This window comes from Alnus glutinosa, chromosome 3, assembly GCF_958979055.1.
Source record: "Alnus glutinosa chromosome 3, dhAlnGlut1.1, whole genome shotgun sequence".
NCBI classification, from domain to species: domain Eukaryota; kingdom Viridiplantae; phylum Streptophyta; class Magnoliopsida; order Fagales; family Betulaceae; genus Alnus; species Alnus glutinosa.
In genome coordinates, this window is record NC_084888.1 from 12,742,582 (window position 1) to 12,759,334 (window position 16,753).

The 16,753-nt window shown below is 35.4% G+C and overlaps 3 protein-coding genes across 3 annotated transcripts; all 3 read right to left on the reverse strand.

Moving 5' to 3' along the window:
- Positions 1–1,424: 1,424 nt before the first annotated feature.
- LOC133863615 (glyoxylate/succinic semialdehyde reductase 2, chloroplastic) lies at positions 1,425–6,486 on the reverse strand. The gene is made up of 12 exons (XM_062299646.1): positions 6,222–6,486; positions 5,609–5,690; positions 5,267–5,332; positions 4,398–4,473; positions 4,263–4,318; positions 3,892–3,976; positions 3,690–3,750; positions 3,334–3,386; positions 3,176–3,246; positions 3,002–3,074; positions 2,035–2,139; positions 1,425–1,960 (listed from the first exon to the last, which is right to left on the reverse strand). The coding sequence occupies exons 1-12, from the start codon at positions 6,448–6,450 to the stop codon at positions 1,793–1,795; spliced, it is 1,125 nt and encodes a 374-aa protein (XP_062155630.1). The 5' UTR covers positions 6,451–6,486; the 3' UTR covers positions 1,425–1,792.
- A 1,275-nt stretch (positions 6,487–7,761) lies between these two features.
- On the reverse strand, positions 7,762–12,475 carry LOC133864748 (heterogeneous nuclear ribonucleoprotein 1). Its single transcript, XM_062301159.1, has 6 exons — positions 12,102–12,475; positions 11,897–11,937; positions 9,411–9,574; positions 9,193–9,295; positions 8,918–9,087; positions 7,762–8,811 (listed from the first exon to the last, which is right to left on the reverse strand). Exons 1-6 carry the CDS (start codon positions 12,317–12,319, stop codon positions 8,332–8,334), a joined length of 1,176 nt encoding a protein of 391 aa, XP_062157143.1. The 5' UTR covers positions 12,320–12,475; the 3' UTR covers positions 7,762–8,331.
- A 1,246-nt stretch (positions 12,476–13,721) lies between these two features.
- LOC133864148 (uncharacterized) lies at positions 13,722–16,210 on the reverse strand. Its single transcript, XM_062300397.1, has 2 exons — positions 15,722–16,210; positions 13,722–14,718 (listed from the first exon to the last, which is right to left on the reverse strand). The coding sequence occupies exons 1-2, from the start codon at positions 16,152–16,154 to the stop codon at positions 14,228–14,230; spliced, it is 924 nt and encodes a 307-aa protein (XP_062156381.1). The 5' UTR covers positions 16,155–16,210; the 3' UTR covers positions 13,722–14,227.
- Between the last annotated feature and the right edge of the window lie 543 nt (positions 16,211–16,753).

Below are 16,753 nucleotides of genomic sequence, written 5' to 3' on the forward strand. Positions count from 1 at the left end.
AAATCAAATCGCAGAAAATGAATAATTTGAGAATTGCATTTTTAAAAAATTGTGATTTGAACTGCGTTTTCAAATCGCAGGTAGTGGAGTGATTTTTAAAAACGCAGAATTTTAAAGGTTAACCTGTATTTTTAAAAATCAAACTGTAATTATGGCATAATTGCAGTTTAGTTTTTAAAATTACAGGCTAACCTTTAAAATTTTGCATTTTCAAAAATCATTTTTTCAAGTCACAAATTCAAATAAACCCTTATTTTATTTATTTATTTTGCCACGCAGACGTTGCGTGGTCTATGTTTCTGTTGAATAAATAAATAAATCCTAATGGTTAGAAGAAACTCATTGCGGGTTTATCAGATAATGAATATTCTCTCCTTTGTCTTTATGTTAGCAAAAAAACATTTTTTTTAAAAATAAAAATAAAAATAATGGCTACATGATGGGATTATCGTCTCTCTCATTTACATACTCTTTCCTAACTCAGACTTAAAGCTTAATTGGATCATTGATCTCATTAAGGGAATTTATTTTTTTTCTTTCCTAAAATTATCTTTTATCATGAAAGATGTTACAAAGTAACAGAAAACCCAACCTAACAATGGATTAAATTTATATTATGTTTGGGATTGGGATTGGGATTGGGATTGGGATTGGGAGGGGCTTCTTTTCATTATTTGGCCGGAGTAAAAAATGAAAACAAAATAACACGTCTCTAATTTCTCGACGTCCGAATTGAAGGGGCCCAACCTTAGAAAATCCGATCGATGCCGATTGTTTCATTCAATAGTCGGTGAGAGAGCGATGAGAGGCTTAATTGGATTTGATATTTGTCAAAGAAGACGACGAAGAATCGAAAATTTCTCCATCTTTGTCAAAGAAAAATGGAGACAATTGAAGACGAAGACAAAGAATGAAGAACATATTTGAATTCTTCAATGGTGAACCAAGAGAGAAATGGAGATGAATTAGAGAAAAACAAAGGACGAAGAAGAAGAAGAAAGGAAAAACTAGAGAGGAACTATGACAACCGAAGAAAAATACAATTCAAGAGAGGATTTATGTTACAAACATAAAAGTGAGAGACGAGGGTTAGGATTCCGCAAAAATTCAAACGACGATGTTTTAAGCATAGAAATAATTTTCAAAAGGTCTAAGAGGTCCAACCCTAAATATTTGGATGGACACTTGTAATAACAAACATGAATAATGCAAGTCCCCAATGGGTAGTTCTATCGGCTAGGGACCACGCCTCGTGGAATAGAGGTCACTAGTTCAAATCCCTCCTCCCCCTTGTGTGGACATGTCAAAAAAAAAAAAAAAAAAAAAACATGAATAATGCAAGTGCATGTAGGTAAACATAAACATAAACATAAACATAAAAAAATAAAAATAAAAAAAAAATAAAAAAATAAAAAGAGAACACCTTGAATAATAATAAACAGAGCAGAGCAAACCTTTTTATCGTTCCAAATACTTTACAAATGTTGCCAAGCTACTCAACAGAATGCATCGAAGAAGAGAAAATATGGAAGGTTAAGAATGGCTCAGTCTACATCTCATGAAGGGGGGAGGATATTACCATCTTTACTAACGAAGTCTAACATTGGCAACAAATATCACACGCAGCTCTTCATTTTCATCTGAACAACCAAGTATTATTTAATTTATTTATTATTATTTAAAAAAAAAAAAAAAAGAAAGCTCAGTCTGATGATGGATTAAAGTGGAGACCAACCCAAGAACAATTATCAAAGCCCATAATCAAATAAATTCTAATGTGAGAAGAATTTTTCTATTTTGCTGGCTTCTGCAATTTAGCTTTCAATGCTTCAATAACAGCTGAGAAGTCCTGGTCGCTAAGGCCACCAGATTTTGCAACCTTATATAGTTCATTCGCAGCTGCTGCAATTGGAGTAGGCTGGGAAACAGATTCTGCCAATCCTAGAGCAAGCCTCAGGTCCTGCCACCATTATCCTTGCCATTTAGATCCATACTATGCTTATATGTGATACTGACAGTAGCAAAATTACAAACCTTCTGTTGGTGCTTTAAAGGAAAAGCGGTGGGATACAAGGATTGGATCATTGATGGTCCTTTGGTTGAGTACATTGGTGCACTAATGGCACCCTGTGAGACAACCTGCAATCTCATCCAGATGAAAAGATTATAAAGAAACTTCATGACAGATTTCTTATGGACAGAATGAAGTTTATATTGGAGAGACAAATGACAAGAAATTGTTTACGGACTACAACCAAAGAGAACCTAATACAATAAGAGAAGAAAAGAATACATCACCAGCAAAACAATTTTGCCTGTAAAGACCAATGGCAAATCAGTGTGCTTTAGAGAATTAGAAACCAGTTTTTGGTTTTCATTTACTGAGTCTATCATCCAATACTCAGCTTCATTGAGATGTTAACTGTAAAGCATTTCTGATAAATATAATTGGCCAGCATATAAGAGAGACCCTTGGACTATTGATTTGGTAAATCTTTGATATCCAAATAAAACATTGAGCCATCAAACTTGATTCTTTTTCAACAAGAAATCAAGCTTTGCCTCATTGAAACTAAGTAGAATTATCTTCTTTTAGACTATATAGCAAAACACAGAGGGGAACCCAATTATATTTATTTATCTACTTTTTGGGCAAATAGCAACAAAATGATTTGACTCAAAAGTTTTCCACCATGCATATTAGGTCAATGTTTTAATTAGGGGAATCTCTTCTGTGCCCAAAGTGGTGAGTGGAGGCCCTGAAATGGAAAAAAACAAATGACTGAATGCTCCTACATCTTATGCTTCAAATCAAACTAACCCATCAAGAAGTAGCCAGCAGCCTGTGTTTAACTATTCTGCCACCCAAAATCACATATGCTTAAATGAATATAATCCCATGGAAAGAAAAATGCCAAAATCCAATCAATTTACATGGAGTTCATTTGAAGGTGACATGGAGCAAACTATCCAGCAAGATATAACATGGTCTGAGTTGTACCTCTACTAGTACACTTGGGTCCAGTCCTACTTTCTCACTGAGAAGCAATCCTTCAGAAAATGATGCCATCATGCTACAAATTGTTGGAAAATGTAAAAGGAAACATTTTCACTACAATAAACAACACAAGCACATGATAAAAGGAACATTAAGTGGAATTGATTTCTGCAGAACCTTCCCATGATCATGTTGACAACAAGTTTCATTGCAGCTCCATTTCCAACATCTCCAAGGTAAAACCTTGACTGGAAAAAGCATAAATTCGAACACAGAATAAAAAGGATAGTTAGAATATACTAGATTAGCAGCATATATAGAAAAAGAAATACTACCTTCCCCATGATATCGAAAAGTGGAGCAGTCATTTCATACAGAGATTTGTCACCTGAAAAACAATGCAACCTAGGGTTTATATCTGTTAGGTTTCCTACAGTGTCTCATCAGACATGGATTTTGAATGCATTCAAAAATTTATGCTGAATCATGGTAAAACAAGAAATACAGAAATATGGAGCAGACTGATTGTATGACACAGCGAAAGAACTGCAGATACATCAAATAATAAATTTGAATTTCAATAATTTTTTAATTGGTAATGACATGTGACGTTTGTATTAGATAGGGAAACTTGAGTCTGGCATCAGCAATGAATTGAATACATTGAATAAGAAAAATAAAGCTGGCCTACCTGCTGTAAGAAATATCAGTTGCCCATCTTCTGCAGGCTTTTTAGAGCCTGAAACTGGAGCCTAGAGAAAAAGCACCACAGGTGAATGAAAATTGCATTAACTACCATTACCATGTCCTTAAAAAGCATGCAGAAAGGACACAGTATTCATACTTCAGATGCAATGGAAAGATTTGGAAATGAAACCAAAAAATAACTTCACCTCCAAAAATGATGCCCCAGTAGCTCTAATATGTCCACCAATCAATTTAGCAGTGGCACCATCAACAGTTGAAACATCCACATACCTGCCAATGCCAATCAATTGTATCATGCATGCTGTTCATCAGCTTAGGAAGAAAAGTATAGAGAATGAGAAAATCAAATGCCAATGGGTGTGGGTGTCGCTGCGTGTGCTCGAGCCATAGATTCTGAAATGTGTACTGACAAAACATGGACGCAAATGACAAAACATGGACGCAAATCATTAGAGACAATTCTAGTTCACCCAAGCCTTCGAGTACAGTTTTAAGAGCAGTGACTTATACTTTCGGTTCCAAAAACATTTATCATGGTAACAGAAAGAGATAGTACCCTTTTCCTGAACTCATTCCGCTTGCAGCCCCGTGCTTTCCACAAGCAACTTCCACCTGATAAGGAGCAGCTATAAGTTGCCATGACTGGGATAGCAGTCCAAGCAATGAAAAAATCTAGATGAAACATACGCACTGCACTTTCAGGATCAGCCAGCATGGCAAATGTAACATCACAAGAAACAGCTACTTCCTGAGGGGAGGATTTGTATCTGCATAAAAGAACCACCATGATAATAAATATTTCCCATATTGAAGTCCCTCAGCATGGGTTTTGTAAGTTGCAGAGGAAAGCACCAGCAGCAATCAATGAGAAATTAGTTCCTGGTAGAAAAAGTTCACAAGCTAGATAATGCACGTCCATGTATCAAATATGCTACTACAGAATATATAGATGCAGCCCCACATATATAGTGTTCAAATGTTGTGCATCCCAAGATTCAGACGCATCAACTTATCGGTTTCATTTGCAGCAACTATTCAGACTGGCAACAGAAAATTGGCATTTAAAGTCGGCTTTGTTTGTTAAAGTTTTTTCCTTCGCCCTTTTATTTTCTTTTTTCAAAACAAAAACATGAACAAACAACCTAAAATACAAAGCACTCAAAACTGATTTCACCTTTATCTCACATTAGAACACTTTTTTCAAATAAAAAGTACCCTCGAAAAAGCATTAACAAATGGAGCCAGTTTTTTTTTTTTTTTTTGTATTTAGCATGTAAAAGTAATTATGAAGGGGCACAAAGCCCCTGATTCAAGGATAAACAATGACATTAACTACAAAACCACCACCCTTTTGGCCAATAACTTTTATCCGCCTTTCCTTTAGGGGATTCCAGACCTAGAGGACTGAGCCATCTGCTCTGTCAACAATTCTTGTAATGGATAGACCCAGTCCTTGGGCAGACCAGATCTTATCACTATAAGATCATCAGTCCTCAGGGTATTCTATAATAATGTGGAAATGCATAGAAAAAATAATTTGACCGTCTACCACATACTCACTTTGCACCTAAGCTGATAAGAGGGTCACATTTGCTCTTGGTCCTATTCCAAACAGTCACATCACACCTGTAACATGCCAACTAGGGGATTAAACTCTGGAGAATAACTGTGAGCTTCAAAATGCCACAAACAAATAGCTAATCATTTGATGCTCACAAATAATATTCTAGCAAAAAAATTCATAGAAAATAATTAGAATATAATTCAAGTAAAGTCGGCAAGGATCTTTCCCTATTGTTTGAACATAACATATGTTTACAAAGAATATAGTTATAAGAAAGATTACAAACGATGTCTCATGTGCTGGTTCTCTCTACTAATTAAGGACAGTTTCAGTAATACCCAGCTTTTATAAGGTTCTGTGCCATTGGAGAACCCATTATTCCAAGACCTAGAAAGCCGATCCTTGCTGACAATCCATCCGCTGCAAATTCAAAATAAGGCTTGGTGAGTTAGATAGAACAAGATCTAGTGGCCCCTACAACATATTAAAAACCATAAACAAGTTAGTTCACATTTGAAGGCTAACTACCATAAAAGTTAATTAAACCAAACGAGGTGCTAGATCATAGCATTTTCGCCATAAAGAAAGCATGAATAGACATTGAATTTGGCATTTGACGTACTTCTCTCTCTCTCTCTCTCTCTCTCTCTCTCTCTCTTTTCTAAAACAAAGTGAACCCAAGAAAAACATGAAAATATTTTCAATATATTCCAGCAACACCATCACTGTAACTGCCACCTAGGACCTAGCCTTCACAGCAGTTGTGCATAGAGAATTGGAATTACACAAAGACTTTTCTAGCTTCCATCAAACACAGAAGTGCCCCAGATTTGGCACTGAAATTGTTATGCCACTTTACTCTCCAGTCGTGTTATTCAAGGAAAAAGAAAAGAAAGAAAAAAAAAAAGTGAATACCCATCAGAAAAGCGTCGGGGTAGATAAAGAAAGTACCTTTAGCTGAAGCATTGGATGCCTGAGAAGAGAGAGCCTTGACAGATAGAGAAAATAGTGGTTTTGGGGTGAAGGGACAAATGGGTCTTGCTTTTAACTGGTTTGGAATCTGAGGGCAAAAGCTGGAGCACATTGCCATGGCGGTTGAAGGTAGTTGGTGACTGTAATGGCTCTTCAATAAGGCGGTCGTTAGTTTTTGCACTTGCGGCCCGGGTGAGAAGGCACGCATTTCTGGGCAAAGATGCTCTGAATACTATTGCTTGGATGGAGTAAAAGATAGACCAGGCCTGGCAGGACAAAATTTTAAAATAAAATCTAACAATATTTATTTTTTAATAATTAATTTAAGACTCAATTTAAATTCTTATAATAAAAAAACATTTTTTTATGTTGTGTTATAATATTATTATTCATGTTAAAGAATTATAATATAACTCAAAAGTATATGTAAAAATACATATTGTCAACTTTAATTTCATATGTACAAAAAAATAAATCAATTATGTTAATAGAACTCGATACCCCTTCAATTAATGAAAGTTAGATGACTTATTCATACTCAACTTTTTTTAAGCTTATAACATAAGCCTCTTAAGATTAATTAATTACCTCTCAAAAACACTTTAATAACTTAAGCATCGGAGTGCCATCTGCCGGCATCTCCAACAAGTTACCCATATCTGTGTAAGTCTGTGTTTATCTTTGCATATATTTTTAGTTGGACTACTAATGTATGGTCAACTGTACAAACATATATGTTGTTTAAAATACAAAATGTAATCTTAATTTAAACTTTAATGGATCTTTTTTCGTGAAAGAGTTAGCATAACTTCTCCATTGTTAGATGTGGAAATATAGAACCTTACTTTTGCCATTATGAAGACTAATGAGAGAAATTTCATATTTCATGTTTCATGTTTTTGTCACTTGGGACCAATAAAAAAAATGTTTTATCATTTATTTGTATAAATTACAACCAAGCGTAATGAATGCATTCATGCATTTGGTAAATAACCATTTAGTTCTATTTTTTTAAATTTTACATATTCATGTCACCTTTTAGAATTCCTATAATATTTATGTAATACATTGATATAGCTTTTTAATTCATGTTTTATCACTTTCTATTCCTTAACCTCCCATTATAATTATATGTCTATAAAAATGAGTATTGAGTAGTAAGTAAATCACACAATAATAAAGAAAAATCATACATAGTTCCTGAAAAACTAATTTCACATATTGCAATTTATTTACAAACACCATAAAAATGTCAAGAGAGGAAAACTAAAAAAAACAAAAAAAAAAAAAGTAAAAATGAGTCCCATAGTCGTCCGGAACAAAATTCTCTCAATTTCAAATAAAATAAATAATATTCAATTCATTATCAAAATTTAAAATAAATACATCTAATAATAGTGTAAATAATTTCGCATTATTTAAATTCTTTAAAATGCGTACTAACACTAATTTCATATACACAAATAGACATATCAACTTTAAATCATAATCATTATAGGACCATAAATCATGATCATGATAAGATAATGAGGGATTGCATTATTAAAAGACAAAAAATATTTGCAAGTCCTTCCATAGAACATTGGTCCATTCAGAATCCAACTGACGGGATGTTATTCTGTTTCTGAGAAAGAAAATGAACAAGGGACCATCCCTGGCTTCCAATTACATTCATTGGTGCAAATATTTCGAGTTTGTAAATGATCACCGAACCAAACATATTTACCCTACCCAACCAGACCCGATTATAAGCCGACTCTGACCAAATCTTCCCATTATTAAACGTACTGGTTTCAACTGCTTCACCTGCACAATTACAGATCGAGCATGTGCAAAGATGTCGGTTGCGAGCTCTCACATCATGAAGAGGATGTTGTAATTCAAAGTCTCTGTAAACTGATCCTCCGAAGAAACGCTTTCAGCAGGCCAAACTACTACAAAATTCAACATTACAACTTGGATTCTTTTCACAATTACAATACACTTAATTGACCCCCTCATGCAGCTCGCTCAATATTCATTTTCTTCTTCCAAGAAGAGAAACCAATTAGTCTCCGATCGTCATTAGATGTTGAAGTTGAGATTTTTCTCACTTTTGGTAAGGATGGTATCTTCTACTCAAAGAACTGCCACCCCTCTCATATCCTTTACCATTGTCATAGCCACCGCCAACACCACCAACACCACCACCACCACCACCAACTCCTCCTCCATATCCTTTACTACCACCATATCCAGCAGGACCGCCATAACCACCAGGAATGCCATAACCACCAGCTCCATATCCAGCACTTCCGTACATGGGCGCACCATACCCATATCCATATCCATATCCACCAAAGCCACCATAGAAACTGGCAGAACTTTCACCATAGCTTCCCCCGTAACTGCCATAAGCATCATAGACACCATACCCACCATAACCCCTGTCCATTTTTCCACCACCCCGACCTCCAGAATTGTACCCGCCATACCCAGCTGCACCACCGCCAAAACCACTGTACGACTTGGCAGCACTTCCCCTGTAATCACCACCAGCTCTTTTGGGTTCTGCCTTCTTTATTTCCACCTACATTTGACATTACAGTGCAAAGATAATTAAACATTTTTCATATTTTGATAAGCACATAGAACACCATTGCCACTTTAAAATTTTAACATGGCTTTTGACTAACCTGCTTGCCTCCAAGTTCATGCATTTTTCCCTCTAAAAAGATTTTTTCTACAGTGTCCTCACTCTCAAAAGTGACAAACCCAAAGCCTCTAGACCGCCCAGTTTTATGATCCAGCATAATTTGCTGCTCAACAACACTGCCGTAAGAAGAGAAGTATTCCTTCAACTCATCTGCAATGTTTTAACATATAATTAAACGAAAACTTCATATTTTTTTTATTAATGTATTTAATTTTGTCATTGTAAAATCAAAATGGTTTGTTGGACTACAATTACCGTCAGTCAAAGATGGTGGTATTCCACCAACAAAAATCTTCTTTGTTTTCGGTGCCCCCTTAACCTCCATATCCTCCCTTGGGACTGTCCTCTTCACTTCAACCTTATAGGGGAACAATTTCATTACTCATAAGGGAAAAAATACTACGGGGAAAAGTGTGGTATACAAAAAGATCTGGGAATGATATACAAGTGAGAAATGGGATTTCAAATGTTACCATTCTGCCATCTATAACATGGTCTTCTGCCAAAACCTTATCAGCAACTGCTGAGTCAGAAAATGTTACAAATCCAAAGCCTCGTGGCCTTCCTGAATGTTTATCGATCATTATTACAGAATCTGTTATGTCCCCATACTTGCTGAAGTAATTAGCAAAAGCCTCTGAAAACAAAATTACCACAAAAGGTAAGGACAAAAAGGAGAGCCAAAATTACTCAAGCACAAAGGGATGAGAATATGGTAATGAAAAAATGGAAACAAATATATGAAGGCAACTATAATCATCTTTATCATATAATTTGTGCAACTCTCTTCTCCCTCTCTCCACCAAAAAAAAAGAACATTCAAATACAAACGAAAAGGAACATACCAAACTAACAATACAGACTACTCCACAAAATATACTATCTAGATTTAACACAGTTTTAACTGATATACATTGCAGCAAGCAAGCAACAAAGTATTGCGTTATTTTCGGTAGGAAAATAGCATTTGGCTTCAGTTTGTTGCGTGTATCATGTTCTAGAATTTGATAAGACAACCATGTCAAATTTTCTTCTGTACTGGTGATGACTCCAATTTAAGTAAATAATCCCATCAAATGCCATCTTAATCTGCTTTAACAACTGCAACAGGCCCACAAAAGCCATACCTTGTAAAAACCAGAGGTTGCATTGAGCTGAGTGAACCATGCTTGCCCGACTTTGAACCCAAGCCGGCCTATAGAGATAATTCTATGCGACTCAACTCAACTTAATAAAACATATTCCAACTACATGGGCATGCTTATAGGAATCAGTTTCCACCAACCAGGTCTACGTGCAGCAAAATACATGACAAGCATGAGTTAAATACAACATACAGAAGAACATAAAAACATCAAAATAATATGCTTGGCTGAGCTTAAATTTTCACAAATCAGGATGGCCCAGCAATTATACATTTCCTCAAAATTGAAGTCCTCCACATTCATGCTGGACAACCAGAAGCAGCCCCAACCCACTGTGAATGCTTCTTCATATGTCAATCCATTATTCTTAGAATACGAAAAATATTGATCTAATATTATTCAGCATAGAATTCCTATCCATGAAGGCCAAGCTATTTCTTCTTTCAGAACTTTTCATTGGGTATGCCTTGACAAAGGATGTCATACAACACTCATGAACTAATTCATAACTATTACAGTAGTAAATAAAACCACATTATGAGTTTTAATCCCCACAGCAGACATAAAAGGAGGAATTGTTGCTCTTATACTATGATAAAAAACACCTAACAATACTTATGTTCACCGTTATTTACATGGTGAGCTTCAACCTCTAACAAAATTATCATATTGAACATATACTCACTCTGCTAGATAGCAGAACAATCAGGGTTTTGGAAGTAAAAAAAAGGGCTGTTACACAACCTATCCCAATGAGACAAAAGAAGATAAAGATCTCATTCAAGTACACAAAACAAAAAGTAATATAATGATAAGTCGGGGAGCAGATATCAAACCTTGACTATGTTATGACTAACAAACCAGATTTCAAATGCAATATAAACTGCAGACATTATGTACAAAACACTAAATTCACATTCTTTCCCCAAGCATTACATCTACAACAGGATATATTGGAAGATAAAGGAGGCTAAATTCCCTAAAATTGGTAAAGTTCAATGTTCAATGCATGAGATAAGGACAAAGGAAAGGAGAAACAAACTATGATGAAAATGGAAAAGATTCATCCAATTTAAGATGTCACAACACCTTACATCATAATGCCCATAGATTGACTCAGCCTACCTCTATAGAACTAAAATTCATAGGATCTCATTATTCCATGCGATCCACAAAAGCAGAGAGAGCGAAGATTAATATAAGCTTACCTTCTACTTCCGTTGTAATGTGAGTTTAAACATATGCCTATACATTGAATAAATTAGGCTAAGCTATACTTTATGTCCCTGATATATAGAATATATTCCAATTTGTTTCATAAATTTCTAGGAAAATTCCATTTTCATCCCTGAAATTCTTATCCTAAGCAATTTAGTCCTTACATCCAAATCTATTAAGAAAAAAGTCCTTGCATCCATATTGATGAACAAGTTGTCACCAAACTTAAAGGACAAAGTTACCTTTATGAAATTTAGAGAATAAACTGGAACCTCTCGTATATTTCAGGGATCAAAAGAATGGTTTAGACATTCAATAACAACCGAAACAACAAGCAACGACGTAAATTGAGATAACATAAGTCAATCAGTAGAAGAATGAGGATTCATACGTTGCATATCAACACACACTCGACATCTAAACAAACATGACTAACCCAGTTTATCTTGTCCCGTGATTATAACAATACCCATAACCTTAATATATCATTAGAAAAACAATCCTTTGGTCAAAAGAAATTTATTCCATTCTTGGAGTTAGAAATACACAATGAATGACTTATGAAAACTAACACTAAAAACTGGGGCTTAAAGTACCTTCAGTGGTCTCCCAAGAAATGCCTCCGACGAAAAGCTTTCTACACCACAGAACAAAAGCCAAAAGTTTAATTTACATCAATCAAAGGACGCACAGTGTTTCAACAAATATCAACAACACCCCCCAACCGGTCTATAACTGAAATTCCTGAAACTCCACGATAATCCAAACTACAATCGATAAAAAGAAAAAGACCCAACTAACCCTGGAGACGCCGAGTCACGGTGACCGATTGAGTGCTTTATGCCATTCCCTGCGGTATCTACGTTATCTTCCGGTTCGAAACCACGCTCCAAATCGAATTTTTCTCGTTCTTGTGGTTGTTGGTGGTGTTCTTGGTCCTGAAAATCTTCTTGATATTCTTCGCCATTGTAAGCAAATTGATCATCTTCGAAATGGGATGGTTCTGCATAATCTTCCATGGGGTTTAGGGGCTTAGCAAAACCCTAGCTTCGTAGTTTGAGCTGGTGCAAAACCGTGGCAGAGAACGAAACCCTAGCTGGGATTTTCCGTGGTGCAGAAACCCTAGCTTCAAAACGGCGCGTTTGAGAGACTCGGGATGTGAAATTTAAAAATTTTATTGCGGTTGCGAATCTTGCGATTTTATGTAAGACGGGGGAGGAATCTTTTTTCCAAACGATGTCGTTTGTTTTTTTTTTTTTCTTTCTTCCGAAAGCCCAATATCATATTGGCAATATGGATATTTATTCGTTTGGCAACCATGATTTTAAAAATAAATATGATTCTGATTTTGATTTTAATTTTAATTTTAATTTTTTTCAAAAATAAATTATATTTTATTTATTATTTTTAAAAAACAAATCATATTTTATTCAATTTTTTCTAAATAAATTATATTTTATTCAACTTTTTCTAGTTTTATCTCTTAAAGTCAAAATTCGAAATTCTCGCATCAAATAAAAATTAAATTTTAATTTTAAAAATCGAGCACCCAAACGATTTTCATATATTTTGGATCATTTAATGTGATGGTCTGTCTCTGATGCACGAGTTTTGTGATTTTATTTTGTTTTGTTTTTTGGAAAATTATATTCAACTTTCTATGTTTTATTTCCTTTTAAGACTTTGTACTTCCAATTTTTTCTATGAAGATACATCCCCAGTCTAGTTTTCTAAGTTTAAGATTCTGTCTTTTCAATTCTTCTATAAATACACTACATATATTCTAACGCACAAGTAATGCTATTCTTCGTATCTATTTATCGCACTTATTTAACATAGGCTAATGTATCGTGTTTTAAGTAGTTTTTATTTTCTTTTTTTCTTTTGTTAGCAAAAACTGCTAACCATCCATATATGCGGGTAGTTGTTTTAGAGTAAGTGGACGCGATTAATATATATAAGCTTATACAAATAACCGCATTCGCATACCCTTATATATAAAATAAATTCACCAAAACGATATTGTTTTGGACCGTTGGTAATTGGTAAAAAAATACTATAACATGCCTAAACACATTTTCAAAATCGTTTAAAATATTCCCTAATAGAGGCTCAAAGAATGCTGAAAAAATTAAAATATGTCCAAAAAGCTCATTAACTGATATGCGAATTGAGGTTAATAACCACATTCAATAATCACAATAACCGCACGGATAGCGGTTAGTAACCTAATGATACGAATACTTAAAAGTGATAACTGTATAATGCAAACACAGCTATTGTCAATAACCGCATCTACATCCGCAGTTACAGCCTTAGGGAAGAGTAGCATTCTTAATTGTATATGATCGAAGATCTTTGTCTCATATACATTCATTTATTGATTAAAAAAAAAAATCTAGGTATTATACTACACAAGCAAAATGACTGGCAACTCTTTCTCCCATCCACCTGAGTTATAGAAGCAGGTTTAGAACACATTGACTCAGTCCAAGAAGCCACTTTTCTTTTGGAAGATGCCATAGCAACCTTCCCAAAAGTAACAATCCCAATAATGCAGCAACAAATTTCTATTAAGAGCTTTTGAAGAGATTAACCCATACCCCTGGTTTTACCTTTTCAAGAGGCATACTTACAAATTTCTGGAATAATAAATAGAAACCGCATACAGAAAATGCGATGTAGACATTACAAGTAACCAAAAAATCATTTGGATGCAACATATTGTTAAAGACTTTTAATTTGCACATTATAACTTTTAAAAGACACCATATTTTACAACATAAAATGAAATTTCCATTCTGACAAGCTAATCACTTACACATACAAAAGTAGTCATCCATTAGTAATGATAGTAACTACCCATCTTGAGTATGAGTATTCCAGAAAAGATATACCTGCTCCTTCTATTGGCATTAATCATCTTTTTATTCCCCATCGCCATCATCATCTTCAATAAATTCCTCCTCTTCATCTTCGTCAATTTCTTCTTCTTGTTCTACGTCATCATCAACAACAATAAAGCCGCCAAGTGTTTCATCATCCTCATTTTTATTTTCTACATCTTCTTGATTTGCACCTCCAGTTTTCTTTTGCCAGGAACTTTTCCTAGCTTTGTCCTCCTCGTGAGGTTTGTCAGAGTCTTTTGATCTTGTAGAATACTTAGGTTTGTCAATCTTTCTTAGTTTTGCAACAAGTTCGTTGTCATCATCACTCTCACCGGTCCAGTCATCATCATTGTTGCCTTCAGCTTTCCTTTTCTTTCTCATCACACCCCTCTTTCCCCGCTTCTCGAGATACTCATCATCATCACTATCTCTTCTAGGTTCCTCAAGAAACCAGTCCCAATATTTTATATCACGGATCATTTGCTTGGGATAGTTATCAAACTCATGCCCCATCACAAGAAAACCAAACTCTGCATTCCCCAAATTTAAATGATTAACCAAAGCATCGTGGCATCAAAGATTAAATTAGAATAAAGATTCAAACAGTAAACGCGCATTACTAAACTGGTTGACTAAGACAACTGAATATATTTACAGAACTTACTATACTATGTTTCTTATGCAGAAAATAGACAAACCATGACTCTACATGGTAGATATACCGTAGGAAATCAGTTGCAGGATCACGCTCTAGCAGACACGCATGCGCACAGGCGCGCACACACAATGACAAAGGCAAAAAGAATTGATGACAGAAACAGCCTACCATAAAAATATTTTTATGATGAAGAAGTTAAGGTCAACATTTTAGAAGAGATGCCTTGGTATAGCATACATGGTGATGAGATGGTAACACTAAATGACATATTAAGGGTGCTAGTGCGAAGCTACAATCCATACCAAAATGAAAATGGGAAGAAAAAAAAAATTAACATAATTGTTTCATATATTACCAGCAACAATACTCACTTTCTTGCTCTGGTTATTATAGAACTCCTAAGCGAGGGAAGTGTGAGAGAAAGTTAAGCCATGAATTTTAGTACTTAGGATTAAAAGTAGAGCTATATAAATTCTGTGTTGACAAACAAAACTCACTCTATATTGGGTAGCTAAAAACGACTTAACCAGAAAGACTTGACAATAAGTCTAAGATCATTTAGATGCATATCTTAGATCATTTACTGCTGCAGTTTAGCCACACAGACATATTACTAATCCGATCTACTTCGGTAAAAACCAAGATTGTCCCCAAAAATTTCAACATAAGAAAATGATAGTCAGTATACCAGAAAAGGAAACTCATGAATCTTATATCTCTTGTCCTCTTGCTTACCAGAAACAAAAAGTTAGCAGTAACTCGAAACCAAAAAACACATAGACTTATAACTTCACTTTGTCTTCCTTCTCTACATTTTCTCAGCAACCAAAAGCACCAAATTACAGCAAAGCATGTAAGAAACAGAAAATGCATACCTTTAACGGGGTCAATCTCCGAAACATCAAACCCACTTCTCAAATTCGCATCCAACCCATTCTTACACCCCAAAACCCTCTTCTCTCCCTCTCCACACCCACTTCCCCTGACAGTAAACCAAACGGGAGTCCTCCCAGAGAAGCAAAGCCAATCGCCAGGCGCCACGACACCGCTCTCATCCCGCCTGAAAACCCTTATTCCTCCACCCCCACTTTCCCGTACCCAAATGGGGTTCTTCCCAACAACCTCAAAAGAGACCTTAGGCCCCGTTTGGCTCCCGCTCTTGTCCTCCGAGGTTAAAACTCCAAGGAGAACATGACGACGAGACACAGTTCTGTCGTTGGTGTGGAAGCCTAAGCCTCGTCCGAACACGGTCTTCTTCTGGCCATCTTGTAATGCAATCCTTGAACCGTCTTCGCCTTCCAACTCCATAGCCTTCGTTGTGTTTAACAAAAGGAGCCTCTGCCTGGGGAGTTGGGGGTCACGCATTCGTTGCCCCCACAAAAAAAAAAAAAAAAAAACACAAAAGGAGCCAATATCACGTGGAAGGGGAGTGTGCAAAACTCGCAATCCCCGCCCCACCATGCAGCACCCGCCCACCCCGCCCCGCAGATGACCGGATTTTTAGGTTTTTTTCAGGTTAGAGTCTTAATTTGAGAAATTTATGCGGGTTGTGGGTTTAGCCTTTTAAAAAATGCGGATCCCTGCCCCGCCCCGCCCCGCCTCGCACAGAGGAGAAAAAAAAAAAAAAAAAAAAAAAATCATGTTTCTTAGAATTTTATCTTATAATTAATAAGGTTTTTAGTTTAGTTTACAAGGCTAATTCCATAGAAAATGTTTTTGTATAGAAATAGGAACGATTTAAAAGATATGTATCAACATGTTGAAGAACTAAATTTAAGGAGCTTTGAAATTAGAATTTTTTTCTTTAATGAAACAAAGTGGATTCCCTAAAAATTTGACTTTGCATTCATAAGATTTTATAAAAAAATAATATGAATTTAATTTTTTTATTAAAAAAATCAGTATTT